The sequence below is a fragment of the Falco cherrug genome, chromosome 1 (assembly GCF_023634085.1).
Source record: "Falco cherrug isolate bFalChe1 chromosome 1, bFalChe1.pri, whole genome shotgun sequence".
Lineage (NCBI taxonomy): Eukaryota > Metazoa > Chordata > Aves > Falconiformes > Falconidae > Falco > Falco cherrug.
The window spans coordinates 66,003,167-66,021,813 of NC_073697.1; the positions used below are offsets into that span (position 1 = coordinate 66,003,167).

Below are 18,647 nucleotides of genomic sequence, written 5' to 3' on the forward strand. Positions count from 1 at the left end.
CCATCGTTTGGCCATGATCATGTTTATACCACCATGCAGTGCACGCCCATGAAAACCACAGCCTGGCACATCCCACATCCTCACAGGCCACCAGCGCCTAGAAGCATAGACAGCAGTAACAGGCAAAAAGTCAGCCCAAGGACAGAGGAAGGAAGTCACTCTCTTTGGCAAGAGGCATTTCTTCCATTTGGCAAACACATGGGAGTTTTCCAGCTTTTCTGGGATTACATGAGCCTCCTTCCCCAGGAAAAAGTGCTCCTGGGGGGAAACACCCACCCCCTACCCCCTCCCAGCAGCCACGGGGCTGGACACCTGCTCTGTGGGGTGGTGAAGTTCCCCTTCCTTCTCACACCTGGGAGCATCACCTGGGAATCCTGCCATTCTCATGGGCAACATCCATGGGCAGCAGCTGGATACAGCAGCAAAAAGCTGTTTCTGAGGCTGTGCCCTTGCCCATGCTTCTGCTGCCTGCCCCTGCCACGGCTAGAACCTCCCAAGCAAGAACCATCCATGCTCACAGAAAGCAGCTTTGGTCTTCATTTAAGAGGGCCTGAGAACTCCTGTGCTATCAATAATAATTACTAATAACACTGAGCAGTGGGGATTAAACCCATCTCAAGCATTTTCCACTCTCAGCAATAAACCTGCAGAAAAGTAATCTGAGATTCTTTAGATAAACCCATAATCCTGCCTCTGCCCTGGAGGAAAAGCAATGAAAATTTTGTAATTTCTTGCCTTGATATATGTCGGGTATTTAAGCAATGCTTTTCATAGCATAGCCCTCCTCAGCTGGTCAGGGTAAAACGTGGCTCCTGCCTGGCTGCATGGGGCTGGTGTTTCATGGGACTGTGCACAGTCAAAAGGCAGCCTTGCAAAAAAACTCAGAGCTTTCCAGCTCCTGTCCCCTCTGATGTCGGAAAGCCTCTGTGTGAGGGATGCTCTAGCATCACTTACCTGCTGGCAGGTTTTCAGCAGCAGGTACTGACCTGGCTCTACCTGGGGGCTTTTTTGGACCCTGAGTGCTTTACTTTGTGCCATCTGGCTGTTCTATTTGTAACCCCTTGTCTTTCTCTCCCTGAAAAATTCTCTATTAATGGCAGCTAAGAAAAGCTGCTAGCAGCCATCGTGGCTGGATGACCCACCTGCAGCCAGGCTTGCACCCCCCAAGCAGGAGGAAGCATCTAGCATTGCTTCCAGGCAACGTAGACATGCCCAGAAACTGCTGCAGTAGACAGTGCGACAGTGCAAGAAGATGGGTCAATAGGGCTGGAAGTCACAAAACCTCCTCAGTATTCCCCAGCCTTGCAGGGATTGCTCCAGCACAAATGCAAATGCCGCTAATGCCTCCTCCTCCTCCAGACCTGACATTTCCCAAGCAGAGCTCTCTTCTTTGACCTCCTTCTGTAAATATTGACATTGCATTCACATGGATAATAGATTTCTGTCTGCTTTTACCGCAGCCAAATGTTTCCACTGGGACTTTTATTACTTCTTATGGCTGGAAATGCACCTGCACCAGCTGTGAGGCTCAGCATAAAACCCTCGCCAACCCAAATCCCCCAGTCTCTTAACAGACCACTACTGCCTCATCGCCGCGAAGCCCCCATTCATCTTAAGACAGTGGGGAAAAAATATTCTCCTGACCTTTCCCCTTCCCTGGGAAAAAAGGAAAGCCCTCGAATTTGCCTGCCTTCCTCTTAAATCACTTCCTCTCTGAAGCACACAGTCCCAAGGCAAGCATCCAGCCTGAAAAATCACTTGCCCACCACACACATCCCACACAGCACCCCGAAATAACCCTGCAGTGATGCCTGAGCCTCCCAAAGGAGGAATAATTTGAGGTTTTGGTTTTCCAGTAGCAATCCAGCTGTTTATAGTTATTTCTGTCCAAAATGAGATCATCCCCTGTTCCCATCACCCAGGGGTGAGCCCCAGCACTTGCTCTACTGCTTTGCCTCCAGCAAAGCTTTGCAAATAACATCACCCTCCTCTTTCTAACCAGCACGTTCTCTTTTGCTATGCCAGATAGCCTCCTTTAAAAGCAAAATGGTTTGGCAAAGCCTAAGAAGAGCTTCCTAAGCCTCTGCTTTCCTTAGCATGAACATTTTATAGGCTTTCAGAGGGTGGCTCAAGCCAGGGCTTCAGAGACCCAGTGCTGATGGGCATGCAAGCACTGAGTGACCGACCTGAAAAAAAGAGTACCCAGGAGCTGGCTTTGCACAAATACCTGATTTTCCCAGTACAGTCAGCCTCAGTCCCTTTGCTGTCATATTCATCCCTTTTCCCCCCTCCTCTCCCCTGCTGTCTGTAAGGTGCTGGAGGAAGCATGCACAGGGCACTGCTTGCCCTGCAATGCTGAGGGGCTGCTGCTCCACTTTTTAAAGATACATTAGTATTCCTTAATGGCCAGATTATATTCTCCACGTCTGGACCACACAGCATCAGCTCACTCCCTTTCCACACACCACTCAGCCTACAGCCACAAGAAAAAGGCAGATATCTTTAAGAGTATCTGAAGGGCTCCCTAAACGCATCCTATCATGACGCAGCCATTGCCTTTCACAGGGTCAACACAACACGTTTAAGAGAGGGTTGGTGTTGAACGTGACCACAGCTGTGTGAACAAGGTGATTCCCCACCCCTGCTTTCCCCTTCCAAGCTCCTGCTTTGGAGGCAGCGCATTACAGGGGTGCCAGGAGCATCCTTTCTTTGTCACCAGCTCTGGCTCCACACAGAGGGATAATCATCCCCCCTTTTTTTAAGACATCTGGCATGCACTGAGCAGGAAAAATACAGAAAGCTGGAATTTCCTTCATTGGGAGAAGCACATGGCATTATTTGGGCCAAATCTAAAGTTTCTCACTTAGGATTTTTGCATATGAATAGGAATTCAGGCTCGGTCCCCTGCGCGACCATCATTATATGCATTAACAGACAGCTGGGCTTTAGAAAAAGGGGGAAAGCAGAAATAAAGTAGGTGTTTATTTTGTACTTAGGCAAATTTACAGGAGGGGAATCATCTCCCATTCTCGTCAGGGCAAACATTTCACTCTCTATAGGCTCTGAATGCATTCACTCATCAAGGCATATTGAGTAGCTGCTTATTAGCACAAGTTCAGCTCCCTTTCTGCACCACTCAGATACACACACAAATATAAGTCCTCAGTGTGGCAGGCATGGAGAGATTATTATGCTTTCCCTTGTTTGGGGAAGCACAACATCACATTTCTATAGCTTTAACTTTGATTTGATAAAGGCTCCTTTACATATATATAAATAATTTTATAAGTTTTATGTTTATTATTTATATATATATATTTTAAAATATTATCTTATGTATTTTTACAGCCTCTCTCCATGCCATCATTTGTCAAAACTGGGGAGGTTGCAGTGCCCTATGGTAAACCTTCCTGGGGAATATAAAAGAAGAGTTTTGCAAGGGTCAGCTTCAAATAAAGCTAAAATCAAATCAAATCACAGGGCTAAGGGAACCATAAAGAACCTGTTTTCCATTTGACTCCTATTTTGTTAGCGTCTACAAACTCACTGCTTCATCAGTAGGATGTTTCCACAGCATAAAAAATAACCTGGAACACAGGTATCATCCACTTCATCTTTCTTTTAAAAAATAAGAAACCTCCTCTCGAACAGGTGAATAATACCATCAAAAAAAGAGCTTACCGTGGGATAACTGTCCCCTGCCATCTCCAGGGACCAGACGCCTGTTCAATGCTATCACCGATGGAGGTGTTTCAGCTCGCTGCTCAGCTTCCTGGCATTTTTTTCTCCAAGTAAATAGGTTTTTTGCTTTTCTTGCCTGGTTGTAGTTGTTGGGGGGTGTGGTGTGGGGTAGCTCAAGGGGAGCCCAATTTCAAAGAGAGCTGTGCCACATTGTACAGCCTCCTGCTGCAGTGCCATGGCTGCAAGGAAAGGGCCACAGCCTGGTCCTTCCCTTCCCAAAAGTCAGCTGTACTCAGGATTTCCAAATTTAACAGGGCTGGAGGGGTCACCAGGACAATTAACTGGCATTTTTTTAGGTTTCTTCTTACACTCAAATCTACTTCAAGTCATCAGGCTCTATCTCTTTTTTTTTTCTCCCCTTTTCAGCAGTTTTGGGATGTGCAGATCCCCAGCCAGCAGCTTACAAAACCCTGGGTCCCTTAAATACCTTTCATTGCAAACCCCAGTGGCAACCACCCACAAAGGCACCCCCAAGAAGCTGATTTTTAAAAGGGAAAGGCCTGGCTTTAAACAACTAGGATGCGGTGCCAAAAGGACTTGCAGCATCTGTGGGTGGTAGCCAGGGTTTCAGCCACAGGGATGCTGCTGTTGCTGGAGAAGCTGAGCTGCTTATCAGCTGCTTACTGGCTACAGCCATGAGGATCACTGGACCATGGATGATAAACTAGCAGGAGGCAGGGCTCTTTTCTGCCCCCATACCCACTGTGGCTCAAGTCCAGATCTGAACACGCTCTCTTGCCATAATTTATTTCTCCATTACTTTTCTGACCCCGGCCCTGGCTCTGCAGCTATCACTGTCAGCCTTTTGCCCTTCTGATTATGCTAACAGCAGCACCTGAATGCTAATTGCCTTCCCTGATGAAGAAACTATTTTAGGGTGTTAGGGAGGGATGGGTAGTGTGTGAGGGCTTTGCTCCTGGCTGGAGGCACCCCTGGGATGCAAAACATGGGGGCCAAGGGTTTGGTGTCTCTCTGGCTACTGTATAAAATGGGAGGGCAGTGCAGTGACCCACACCTGTTAGTTAGGGCTGGGAGAGGGATGAAGCTATTGCAGGGCTGATTTTTGTGCCCTGAAGCAACTATTCATGTTTATTTGGCATCCCAGCTTTGTCTTTTCTAAGGCTACCAGCCTTTCCTCACACAGAAGATTTACAGTTATTTATTTATTTATTTTTATTTTACTTTATTGTTTTCTGCTGGAATAAATATGTGTAGTTGCTGCTACAAAAAGACCTGAGATTTTTGGCTGCACAGCCCTGTTCTCTAAACTATGTATTTCAAAGGGGTGAAGGCCCCCTCACGCTTCCCTCTCTCCTTGATGGGCCAAGAGAAGGACCCACTTGAGCATGTTCAGGGCCTAACGTCACCCAAAAGCAGGTTTTAGGATGTGCTGAGTGAACCGGTCTCTGTGCAGGGCTCATTGCACACCCAGCTGCTCACAAGCCCTGGCTGTGAAAGCCTGGTTTTCCACTGGAAAACACTAAACTCTCCCCAGAAAAGCCAAGGAAACATATTCCTTCCCCACCAGAGCACTGGGGATTGACCTTTAGGTCTATGAGTAACTTTCAAGCCCAAAAGCTGTGCCTGTGGCTCCCCTCCACCTAATTTCTCCGAATGTCTTGCCAAATGCATATTCCCGGCCACTTTATGTCCATTCAGTCCCCTCCATCCCACTTTGGCAGCTCGTGGTTGCCTCTTGGGATGGATCTCAATGGGATTTTAGCACTAGTGAGATCACCAGTCCCAGTGTTGCCTCCATCTCCTCGTTCCCAGCCACCTCCCCAGGATTGTTAATTCATCCTGGGCCAGGATCATTAATTGAGGCCAAATACTTCCCAGTGCCAAACCTTGACAATCCCCATTTATCCTTCTTGCGTGACCCAATACCATTCCTTTTAGCCTGAATCATTCTTACTCCTGGACTATTTGCTGCTATTCACCATTTATCAGTCACACCCTAATCCTTGTCTTAATTAAGAGTTTATCACCTGGTGCTTCTGCGTGCATGTGCCCACATATCCATCCATCCATCCATCCATCCATCCATCCACATCCATCCATATGCATATGCCTCCTTTCCCCTCTTCCTACAATATCAGGGTCCAACCATGGATTTTATCCAATTTGAAAGATACTAGGAAGCCCATCAGTCCTGAGCTCCTACACATCTCATGGAAAGGGACCACAGGACTCTGCTTTGACAGCATTTTTCCCACTGGATGGGAGAGGTTGTTCCCTATCTTCTTTTTTAAATGAACATATCATTTCCCTATCTTCTTTTTTTTCCCCTCCAATGAAATACCAGTTTTACTTCGCATGCCCTTTTGCTCAGCAGCTCCACACACTGTATTTCTTGAGCAGTAAATGATTAAACTTTGGAGCCTGGAGTTTTGTGTTTAAATGTCAAGCTTGAAACACAGCGCCTCAGAAGAGAAATCAATAGGATTTCAATTTTCTTGTAATAAATATGGCCTTTATTAGGAGCAAATCAAGAAAATGGCTGGCAGCCTATCTCATGGTTTTGCTGCTTTTTTTTTTTTTCAGCTTGGAAGATTTTTTTCTTTTGGTTTTGTAGTTAAAAAAATAAACTTTGAGAGAAATAAGTCATCTTCGCCAGCACAAATGCATCCGTTGGTTGCTTATGGAGGACCTTGAAGAGTTTTGCAGTTAAAAAATCTCGGTTAGAGCTGCTAATAGGTTAACAAAGCAGCATGTCAGTGTAAGAAAACATATTCTTTATTATACTTTATTTGCTGAATGTTACTAATAGTTGATGCTATGAATAGCTGAGCTGACCCCAGCTGGAGGTGAGGAAATGACGGGGTAAAAAAAATCACCTACACGGTTGCCTTGTTTTCCTCTGCAGCTGGCGCATAGGCCTTTCTGGGAGGAAAATAATGAGCCATTCATTAACAGGTTATCAAAGGTCACTGTAATGCAGAGGTCTTCATCCACCAAAATCCACTGGGACCCAGAGACTTGCTCCAAATGCTCCAACTGGGTCTCATTACAGAAGCAATGCATATCTTCAGTGAGCACCCCCTGCCAGTTTCTCCGAGGCTTTTTCCCTGGACACCCTATGGCATGCAATAACTGCAAGCACACCCTGGTTTACTCTCAGGGGTGCAAAATGAGCAAAACCTTTTGCTGGCTGTGCTGCTCCAGCTCCCATTTCCTACCTGACCTCAGCCTGGGATTGCTTCCTCCGTACCCATCTTCATGTACATGAGGTTTGAGCTCTGGCAGCTGATGTGTTATTAAAAATGCATACTTGGAAGAACATGTGCAGCTGCTGAGGGTCCTGCCATGGGGAATGTGACTTTTGCAGCACTCTCCCCTGTATCCCTGCATATCCCTGTATCCCTGTTTTCCAGCGTAGCCCTTTTTTTCCTGCCTTACTCTGTTCTGAGCTGTTTCTGCAATGCCTCGATGTTGGCTCACCGACCTGGCCACTAGTTTGTCCTAGCATCTCCCTCAGTCCCACACCACATCCGAGGCATTGCGGATGAGGTGAGCTCTCCCCGCCTACCCATCCATTTTACCAAGTAGGCATGACATGTGCCCTCCAGTCCCTGGGGTCCAGCTCCCTCGTGTTGGCAAAGACGAATCGCCCTGGAATCAGGCCGTGCTGTTTCGGCTGCTTCTTAATGCACTCGAGGGTGACTTTCAACAGGCCTTGTTGACTTGAATAAATCTATCTCATTCTTTCATCTCTTCTTCTGCTCGCTGGTCCTTTTTTTGTGGAAGTATCCGGTCACAGTTTATGCATTGCATGCTATTTATGCAGTTCAGCCCATGAAAAATACATGAAGAGTCCCTCGCTCTTTCTCCCCACGGCTTCATAAATCTTGCATCACTTTCTGCACGGCAGTTCAGCATTATGGGGTGATGGGGAGCAGCTTTCCCGCTGCTCCTGCCCTGGGGCTGCAGCATCCTCCAGGGAGGCTGGCACCACAGGGTCAAACCCGGCCAGGCTGGCAGAGGGGGTGGGGGTTCAGAGCCTTCTCCAGCCCCATTTTTAGGATATTGGATAGGAAAAATGTGATAGAGGTGCTGTTTTGCTGCCCTGCAATGTCACCGGCACTGAGGTCATCTTGCTTTACAGTTTGTTTCGGGTTTATTGAAAAAAGAGTGGTGCAGAGAATAATATTACCCTGTTCACAGCTTGTCAAGCATCCTCGAGAGTTGGTGTTCACAACTGGAGATGCAGCTGTGCATTTATTGCAGGGACTGGCTGGAGGCTGTGCAGAAGAACCATCCAAAAAATAGGAATATGCTTAAGGACTCACTTTGCAGGTAAAGCACCTTACCTTTCTGAGCAGATAAATTTACTAGGCAGTGGCTGCAGAATGCAAGTGCCTCTCCTCACACTGAGCCTAGCGGTGGAAAATAATAAGCAAACCCTGATTTGGGATTTGTGTAAGGGCTGGTCCCAAACCAAGGCAGGCACAAAGGCTCAAGGAAATTGCCTAATTCCTTATTCACACTTAAAATGGAGCCTTATGGAAGGAGTTTGCAGCCATCTCTCATCTTTACTGGTAGCAGTAGCAAATTTTGTCCCTTTGCATCCTAATCCATTTCTCCCTCCTGCTCATGGTGTCTGAGGAACAGGGACAGGAGGCAGCTGCTTTCATGGATTTGTCTTCATAAGGGCACCATCCCTATTTCTGTGGTAGCTGAAATCAGGGAGACCTTGTTTAAACACCCTTGTTCCTCAAGATTTTCGCTTGCCTTCTTTCATTTTTTGACATTGAAGCTGCTAGAGGTGGTGAACCTTTCCATTTTCCCCATGAGCCCAGCCTCAGCTGTCTGATGCCTCCCGATCACCTGCAAAGCTATTTCACCTTCAGCTTCTTCAAAGTTTTCCCATTTTGTTTTCCCCTTAGCAGGCTCTCAGCCTCCACAAAGCTATCAAGGATGCTACCTACATGGGGCAAGTTGATACTGGTTTTCCTCTGTCCCCAGAGCCCCTCTGCTGCCTCCCAGCATCTGTCACCATCATGGTCCAGCAGCAGATAACCCCAGGCTGAATAAAAAAACACTGCATGGTAACTTCATGTCAATCCAGAGATATTTTATCCAAATTGCTGACAATCTCAGTTTGTTAACCCAACTGACCTTGTGTTCCCTTTATTAAAGCGGTGTTCCCCTTGTATGCCAGACTACCACGCCTTTCCTGGCCGGGCTATGAACATACCACCCATCATCTGCTGTGGCTTCCCATGATGTCGGGAGAATCAGCATCTTCATCCACAGCTCTCCCCTCTGTCTTCCAGTAGTGGTCATCTTGCAGGAGTCAGAAGATGCTGGTTGTCCACCACCACCTCCATTAAGACCTCTTCCAGGCCAACCTTTCCCCCTTGCCCCTTGGCCTTTCCCACCCCTGCCTTTTCACACCTCTCTTTAAGGCTGGCCCGTGTCCCTCTACAGCATGAGGTTGCCCCCAAATCCATGGGGCAGGGGAGGAATGGGGTGGAATGGGGCAGGGGAGATGGTGGGTGGTGGCAGGTGCTCCAGCTGGCCATTGGCCTGCTGCCCCCCCCCCCCCCCCCCCCTTTCCCCCAAAATCACAGAAATTCAGTTCAGGGGGGATCACAAAAAATTGGTATTTCTGAGGGATGGGGGAATGATGTGGCCAGGGGTTGCTCTGGGGCTTGTTTGGTTTGGCAGGTGCTTTGCCCCACAAACCAGACTACAACGCAGGCTTCCCTCCCAAAATAAAAACAGAGGAAAGACAGAATGGCCCATAACATGGTAGGATGCCCTCACGTGGGGTCTACATGAGTCCCACATCCCAGAGGCCCCTCTTTCCCCAGGGACCACAAGATTAGCACCAAGACCATGTTTAGGAGAGAAAAAATAAATAGAATTTATTTCCTTTCCAAGGGGGAAATTCCTGATGATCCCTGGAAAGCTGAAGGGGCACGCGTGCATGTGATCCACAACTGGATGTCACTGTTAGTCAAAGGTTTTTATTTTTATGAAAAAATAGAAAATTTCATATCTTACACTACAAAAAAAACCATGTACACAAACAAAATGCACAGAGAGCATCCAAGGAGTTGGGGGCGGGGGAAGGGGAGGAATAAATACAGCAATGCTACAGTCTCCTACGAGTTCAAACGCTGATGTAAGGAGCTGAGATGGATGCTGCGGCTCTGGCAGCGCTGGATGCACCAGCTCCCACCCTACCTGCCCTAAGGAATTACAATAAAGGATTGGAAACTAAGCATTACTCTTAAGACTGCTACTGATGTATCTTACATATGCGTTAACGACTAATTTCAAGACCACAGCAGCCCAAGGAGTCACACTTTCTTGACCACTGGGACTTTCTACATTATATTCAACACTGAATAGACAAAAAAGAATTTTACCTTCATGTTTTGTTCTTCTTGCTGTTAACATATCGAAAGAATAAATAGAATTTTAAACTGATCTTTTTTTTTTCTTTTAATTCAGTCTTCCTTTTTTATGCTCAGGTAATTTTCCCAAATGGTAGCTATACAATGAAAGGGGGTCAGTCTACACAAGATGTGCTTGGGGACACTTCCTTCTCCCAAAATGAAAAACTATATTGAAAAGAGCCTTCTCACCTCCCAGATCCTTTGAAATATCTTCCTCACAATTAGCAGCAAAATAGACCGGAAAAAAAGTATTTGTTGGACCAGCTGCAGCAGTAGCAAGCTGGAAAAGCAAAGCACTTGGACTTATCGTAGGCAGGAAATCCACCTACAGCCCTTACAAAGAGCATAACCAGTAAAATATTACTGTCATCTTGTTCTGCTGCACCCCACTACATACGATCATGCCCCAAATACAGAGTACTTGCAGTTCTTGCATGGGAACTGAAAACCTCTGTTGTCTCTGGAATTTGCTTGTGGACATAAAAGCTGTAACTTTTGGACCCTACTTGTGAAAAACACCATCGTATTTTATTTTTAGCTCCAAGACAAAGCCTATTATACAGACATCTGTAACAAGAACAGCTCTTGAAATAAATAGAAGAGGTTATTTATTTATTGGAGGGACTAAGAAGAGGTGCCCTATTTACAAATGCAGTCTGGCTTAAGAACAGTTTGCTTTCCACTAGTTAATTATTTTGAAGGTTATGCCAGCATCTGGTATGCATCCCAGACATACTGCATATGCCTTTAAAACCCCACAAATGATGTAAAGGGGATTTTGCTGTTAAAAGTCCAGGAAAAGAGACCAAACCCAACTCCTCCTGCAGACCCAACAGGTAAGGAATGAACAGAGATGACAGGCAGAAAATGCTGCATATTTGCTAATACCATCTCTCCCGGTGCGGCCGATGGATGCGGACGGCAACTCAAGGATTCCTCCTGACAAAATGAGTTGTTTCTGTCTTCCTACAGGTTATTTTCCCCAAGTGCTGCAGGCAGGGATGCACAAATAATCCCAAGACTGTTCTGCTGACAGCTCTAATAATCTTATTTATTATATGACAAATCTCTTTTCCGCACCAAAATTGTTATGTCTTGATTCCCCCTTCCTCTTTTGTGGTCCAGTGGCTGCCAAAATGAAACAACAGGATGAGAAATCACACCATCAAGATTTGTCAGACCTCGCTGCAGCTCCTCTCCCTCCCATTTCTCCCGATTCCTAAGAGCTCGGCAGCAACTCACAGAGGAGGAGGAGGCCATTTCAGAACAGGCAAATATTGCCTGAAGAAACCCCCAATGAAAGCAAGCAAAGCCCTGCTGCTAAGAAAAAAATAAAATCCATCCAACCCTGTCCAACTAGACCTTCCTCTTTTCTTTAGAAACCGTTCCTTGCATCAAATCTCATCCAAAGGCTTCAGGGAAATGGAAGAAAGACCTTTGGAACAGCTGAAGGCGGCATTCAGCACCTGCTTCTGCAAGATGTGAAGGACGCAGGCCTCCTTTCAGCTCTGGATGAGCTCCTCATGCTTGGCTCTGCAGCACCAAGGACGAAGGGAGCTGCAGCAAGTCACTCTGTCGATGTTATCACCAAAGAAGGATGCTACAAGATGCTATTTAACCTCTAAGGAAGCAATATATCTAGAGAAACAACAAACACTCACCTTCTGCTGAGCCATTTTTAAATCCTTATCTTTACCAAAGCCTTCACACAACCTATGAATAACAAATCAACTGTGCTGATTAATCCTATCTACAACAAAAGGAGGAGGGCAGCCACAAACTGTTTCTTGGTGGGATTCCCAGGGGACTGGGTTGTCCTCGGGTCCCTCTGAAAACAGCAGCTCTGAGCTTTAATGGACACAACCAGCTACAACCAAGTGCTGACTCTAGCTGCGCCAGCTCCAGATGAGTGGGACCTTCTCGCCCATGGGATGCCACTGCTGCGACCAGTTGGGCTGGTCTGCTCTTCCCTCCTCTCTGCGCTGCCCCAAGGTGGCCAGCTCCATACCCAGATGAAAATGCCCAGAGAGACAAGCTGGGACAGCACAGTTCCCAAAATAATCCCACCAGCAGCACCACTTGGGGGGAAAGATACTGCAAAATCTCCATGCTGCATGACTGTGGGCTCACCTCCGCACACCAGGACTTAACCTCTGTAATAAGAACATCAAAATGCCTGCCTTCCAGCTAAAACCACCTTGTGGTTTCTCTCCTGGGTGCCAAGGACAGGGGCAGAGGCCACACTGGGTGATGGCTACTGGGATCAAACACCAGTGTGGAGGCATGTTATCCCATGCTACCTTTGGGCAGGACTCGTACACGCAAAACCCAATGCCGTGTGAGGCCACTGAGAACCAGATGTTTTACTTTTCTTCTGGACATCCCCAGTCTACAGTGGAAAGGGAGGGGCGACATCTTTTATTTAAACAGATTCCTTCTACCTCATACACATAATCAAAACTCCTGAAGGCTTTATATGTTGCTCAAACCAAACAGAAGCAGAAATACAAAGCATGGCAGTAACACAAAAGGGAGACAAAAAGAAGCAAAAGAGGGAGGGACAAAAAGAACAAACCAAGGAAAGAGCCCCAATCTTGTACCTGATGCGTAGCAAACTGTACAGTATATACATCTTAGTCACGTATTATCCTCCCAGAAGAGCAAATGAAAATAACTTGGTAACACAGAGGGAGGAAACAAAAAAAATATACACCCTGTATTGTATTTGCCATGGAGCAAGCAACATGTTTATACACTAGTCTCTATAACTTAATGCTGTGTAACAGCATTTTTTCTTCTTCAAATTTACAAAACAAAGTATCTATTGAGAAATAATCTAATCATATTGCTCTTCAATACACTTCTGTAGACAAGTAAGACTTGAAGTTAAACTTCAGCAAACTGCAGCTTTTGGGAGCCCACGAATGGCTACAAAACTCCTCTGCTCAAGTCAGTCCTTGGAAGTATTACCATGTGCTGCTGCAATTCAGTATATAAAGGTGCTACATATATATATATATATGTGTGTGTGTGTGTATATATATATATATGTCCCATGTACAGACGTGTGCTGGGAAGGCTTGTTGTCGTTGCTGAAGCTTAAGAGACGGGTTAACCCCACATACAGCAGACTCGTTTCCATGTTCCATGCATCTTACATTTACTTCATGAAAATGAGGACACAAATAGGAAGAAAAGGAAAACTTTAGTCAAACACTGCTTTAGAAATGCTGCGGCAGAGGCCAACATCCTTCAGTTATAGAAAGCACTGAATTTCCCTTTTTATCTTTTCCTTTTTTTTTTTAGTCAAAATAAATCTCAGGGCTAGTGTACAAAGTGCAGGATCGACCCACTTGAGGAAGCGACTTTAAAACCAAGTTACAACGGCACCATCCCATTCACCAACTGGACCTTCATCTCCTGAAGGCTGTTCATTATCTTCTTCTGGTGACCAACAAGTGTCACTCCCAGCCGCCTCAAATCCCTGTGGGAGAAAGCAGACGTTGGTTCCAGGGACCTCTCAGGCACATGCCGCCACACACACTACGCGCCGCGCGCACTGACGCTGCTGCCAGCATCTATCTCTTACCATTGGCAGCTCCCAAAGCCAAGCTTAGCTGGCAAGCTTCATTTTCCCCCATTTTTAAAATTTATTTGATTTTTAATGGCTGACAGCATCTCGGAGAGGTGATGGGATTTGACTGAGATCACCTTGCTGGCCAAGGAAAAAAGCTGGACAGCAAAGTGTCAGCATCGCCTTTGGCCATGGACTTTGCTAGGTGTGAAAAGTCCTATTTCCAAGAGAAAAGCAATGTAAGAAAGCCTGCGTTGCACTTTCCTCTTCTCCTGGGAAAGGCTGGTATTTGATCTCAGATACGAGCAGTGAGAAGTGAGGTCAGTCCATGCTTCCTTCCTCTTCGGATGAGGAAAATACAAAGATACACCAACTGCAATCTTAGAGCCAGCTCTTACAGCGAGCTGAAGGGCAAAAGCCTTGAGCATGGCCATCGCCCCAATGACCACCTAAAATCAATGGGAACTGGCAATGCAGCTCCTCTCTGGGCCTTTGCAAATCTTCCCATAAACCCACGTTTCTTATTTTTGGGGATGAATTCTACAAGCCAAAGGCATTTGTGTTGAGTCTGTCTACTGGGCTGCCATTACAGGAAAGCTGCAGAACAAGATAGCTTATGTAAAATGCAGGGTTAGGAGGGAAGATTGTTTTCTCAGAAGCTCAGCTCTCTAAAATTTAGGTGTACAGGCAAAGGTAATCCCCAAGGTTCATGCTGATGGCATGAAAGAGGCACATCCAGTGGACAATTTATCCCATCTAAAGACAGGAGTGGAACAATTTGTCCCCTGGAGAGTGGGACCTTGGGTGATCAGATTCAATGACACATCTACAGCCAGGGTAAGGCTATGGTTACGGCAGAGTATAATTGTAGGGATCTCTTTCTAGGGGGAAAAGTGTTAAGAAATAAAATATAGGAATAAAAGCTTGGAAGAAACATCAAGACAGGTGCATCTGTGTTTCCAACACAAGACACAGAGGCAGTTAGACAAGCAGTTTGACTTAGAGGAGACATGGTGTTTTGTCTGAAGACTTCCACTAGAGAAATATCAGCCCCTCACTTTCTACCTCCACGCTGGACTGAATGAAAGATGTTTTCAAAGTCGGGCTCTACGGTCTTGCCAATACACATGTGACTCCCAGAGCTGTTGACACCCTTTGTGCAAGTCTTTTAAGAGAAAGCTCTCCACTGAAAGACATCAGGATGTGACCTCCTCGAACACATAGGTGCTTTTTGGAAACTACACTGGCAGGGCGGGCACGTGCAAGGGCTGGGGATCATCAGCAAAACCCAGGATCCCAACCATCACCTGAGACATACTGCAAACCCGGCCTGCAGCTCACAGCACTGCTACGTGCTGGACTGCAGGTGAACACAAGCAATGACCACCAAAGAGCTTTCACACGATGTTGCATGAGCTACCCATGGCAGTGTACCTCTCTTAGCAGCTTCACGTTCTAGATAAAGACTCCTATGCAAATACAACCAACCATCCATGTCCAAAAATTACATAGATGAACATTGCTTTGAATAAAAAGCAATCCTGAGTGAAGGTTGATAAGTTAACACATAAGCTGGTTGAAGCCAAAAACTAGATACGTTGTTCTCCAAGGATTGTCACACTTTCAGCCTTTTGATTTAGGAAATACCAGATTTTCTGCTCCAGACTAAACACTTCATTCATTTTTCAGTGATGCATCTTGCTGATGCATAGGGGAAATCACAATGTAAGGGGCATGGAGCAAGGGAGGTCAATGAGACACATCAGCAATGCTCCTTACCTCGTAAAGAAAAGGCTGCAGCACCTGCAAAAGGTGTGTACCTTCTCAGGGGGACATGCTTTCATTTCTTCCTCCACTGAATTGTGAAACTAGTTCAGCAAGCCATCTTAATAATGAAGGAAATTGTAGTAGTGCTATTGTTACATGCAATTTATTTTATGTACACAGCACAGTTGGAAGTTCACACCAAAGATGAAAAAAACCCAACAAAACCCAAGCCAGTATAGGACCTGATTTTTAAAAGAGCCAGCATCTGCCTTCCCCCTGCTGAGCACTACTCTGCTGGCACTTTTTGAAAATTCAGGTGTTCCCCCCACCCCCACCCCCACCCCCACCCCCAGGTATTTAAAGTGCAAGCTGAGCTCTTTTGAAAATCCAGCACCACATATTTCACAGGTGTATTCTTTCTGATACTCTTGCATGTTATGCAGAAGAAAACAGCCTGAAACTTTGAGAAAGGCATGTACGTCTTGGCATTTCACAGGCAGCTCCACCAGCCCAATAATAAAAAAAAAAAACCTACTCACTACACAGCTTTTTTTTCCCTTATGGGGGGATTAACTCAATATCCTTGAGGAGTGCCTCATTGATTTACAAGTGAGAAAGAAGAAAAAGGAGTTTCTGGTTTCAATCCATTAGCTGCTCACCAGGGGATCCAGTGTATTTTTTATTTTTTTTTTTTATATCAAATCCTCAAATGCAGAGCCACCGGCCAAAAGCAGGGGGACTCCTCAGAGAGGGGAAAAAACACTACTGGGGGGTCCTTCACCTCCGCAACAACAGACCAGAAGACAACAGCTCCTGAGCTGCCATATGCTTACCTGCTATAAAATCAGCAGCTTTATTCAAAAGCCACCTTGCAAGTTGCAAAGCCAGGAACAAAACTTTTCACAAACCACCTAGAGAAGGCAGCTTTAATTCCCGTTTTTCAAGCGTTACTTACAGCACGTTGCACGCGCCTGTGCACTCAGTGCTGAAGGACTTAAAGCGGTGTAAGGCAGAAGCCAATTTTAAACAAAATTGAGTGCGCAAACCAGCTGGTTTTGGGACAAAAAAAAAAATCAACTTTGTGCCAAAGGGCTGCAATACAACTGTTTTCAAGCTCCACTCCAGAGCTGCCTGGCTCACATTACCGCAGCCAACTGGTAATTTCACTGGGCTCAGCTCTGCAGAGGAGATGCGTATGGGTATCTGCCGGGGCTTTGCAATAGAACTGCAATTCCCTGCAAGAAAAGGCACAACTGAGACCCATGGGCAAATGACAGTTGTGATTAGGACCCAGGCTGCACCTTGCCCCGCAAGTGACCTGACCCCCGGCACTGGGTTTTGTGTGGGCTGCTGCGGCAGCAACATGGGCGCTCCCTGAGGCCACGGACATACGTGAACCTGTGCGCTGGGGGAGTCTCCCTGCTTCAAAATACTTGATCCTCCTAGCAATGAGACAACTTTTATCTTTGTTTCAGGGAGAACTCTCCCTTTTTCACTTCTCTCTCATTCACATGGGGCTGAAAATAGAAATAGGCAGGAATTTGAATCACTTGCCAACACAGTAGCAAGAAGCTGACCGAAGTTCACCAAAAAGCCGAGGAAATAAAGGGGAAAATTTGTGTCGGCTCATCCCAAACAGCCTGTATACAGCTGCACGCATGCTGCTCTCTTACCACTGCCTTGCACGAAAGCCCAGCTGCAACATGGCAGGGACAACATGGTATCCCCTTCCCTGCAACATCCATTTGCAAGGGTTGAAGTCATGGTCTCCACGTTGTAAGAAATATATTTCAAACATTTTATTCACGAACAGAACTACTTATACACCATGGACCAGTCTGTCAAACACAGTGCAGACTAGGACTGGATTGCCACATAATATACAACCCCCTTTATCAGCCAGTTAGTCATGCAAGCAAAAGGGCCAGGTTGCTGTAAGATCTCTGCGGCTGGCAGTTGTCAACCCACCACGGATATTTTGTATTTCATCTCCCACCCAGGCCAGATTTCACCACTCTTCTTCATGTGGTGTAGCTCTACAATTGCCCATGCAGACTGGGACTACTCATGGAGTGAGTTAGTTGTCAGTTTGAATGAGGGGGAAGAAGAAGAACCTCAAAGAAGACGCTAAAGAAAAAAAGGAATCCACTTGCTAGGGACTTAGGCATGAAATGAGGACATTTTAAAAAAAAAATATTTAAGAGTTCATCTGCTCTTATTCATTATTCCTGTCCTACTTGATTATGAGATGAGCATTGGTTTGTTCAGAAGCAGATACAGTATCACAATCTCAGGATTGAGATTTCAGGTTAAGAATAAGCATCTAGAGCAGGTGAACTCTTAAACCATCTTCATTCAGTATAACTTTTAATAAATAATTTATTTTATTTTAGAAAAAAAAATATACAATGCAAAGCAACACAGCACATATTATTACAAATATTCAGACCTCTTCATCTAATAACAAACAACAGGGTGTCCTGAGATTCAGTGAGTACAGATCTTTCAAAAGGTGGAAGTATGTAGTCCACATGGTTAGTAACTGGTCCAGTCAAGGGTCAGACTGAAACTCATGTCATGGATCTATCTATCCTTGAGTATTGTCCTGGTAAAGTTATTCTTGCAGTGGATTGAAAGAGCTCCAGACACACTCAAAGTCACTAGGTGGTCCACAAGTTTAAAGAGCAGGTCTGGTCCACTGGAAAGGTTGCCTTCAAGTCTGATATCCAGTTGGAAAGAGGGGGTGGAGGGTGAGGCTCCACTTTTCACAAGGTGATTCGTCCCTTTGCAAGAATTAGAGCTAAATGTAGAAAATCACTCTTTGTTTGAACACATACATTTTTAGGTCTTTGCTTAAGTAGGCAGAGCTCAGGACTTGGGGCGATATTCACCAGTTTTAGCTTTTTCATCTTTTGCTTTCAGCAATTTGTCACTAATACTACCCTTTTCTGGAATAAATGCATCAAGCCACCAGTTTGAAAGAAGCAGGGCAGTAATCAGGATTTTGCTTTGCATGTTGGCAGGGGATTGAAAAAAAAAGCTGAACATTTACCACCTCAACCAGGTCCTGTAAAGAGGCCACAAAGGTGAGTGCCCACAGTCACCAGTCCTGTCAGCGTTACAGCCAACCCCTACTGCAGCACTAGTAATTGTTTTTT

At 45.8% G+C, this 18,647-nt stretch overlaps 1 protein-coding gene across 11 annotated transcripts in view; it reads right to left on the reverse strand.

Moving 5' to 3' along the window:
- Window positions 1-10,654: 10,654 nt before the first annotated feature.
- The window catches only part of EPHA5 (EPH receptor A5), a 212,579-nt gene continuing 204,586 nt past the window's right edge, over window positions 10,655-18,647 (reverse strand). For 7 of the 11 annotated variants that reach the window (XM_055727519.1, XM_055727514.1, XM_055727505.1 and 4 more), the window contains one exon: window positions 10,655-13,632. In XM_055727519.1, coding sequence (XP_055583494.1) covers window positions 13,527-13,632 — 106 coding nt within the window. In that variant the 3' untranslated portion in view covers window positions 10,655-13,526. Of the gene's footprint in view, window positions 13,633-13,656; window positions 18,273-18,647 lie in introns of those variants that run through there. The other 4 variants (XM_055727507.1, XM_055727481.1, XM_055727500.1 and 1 more) reach the window with 1 other exon arrangement.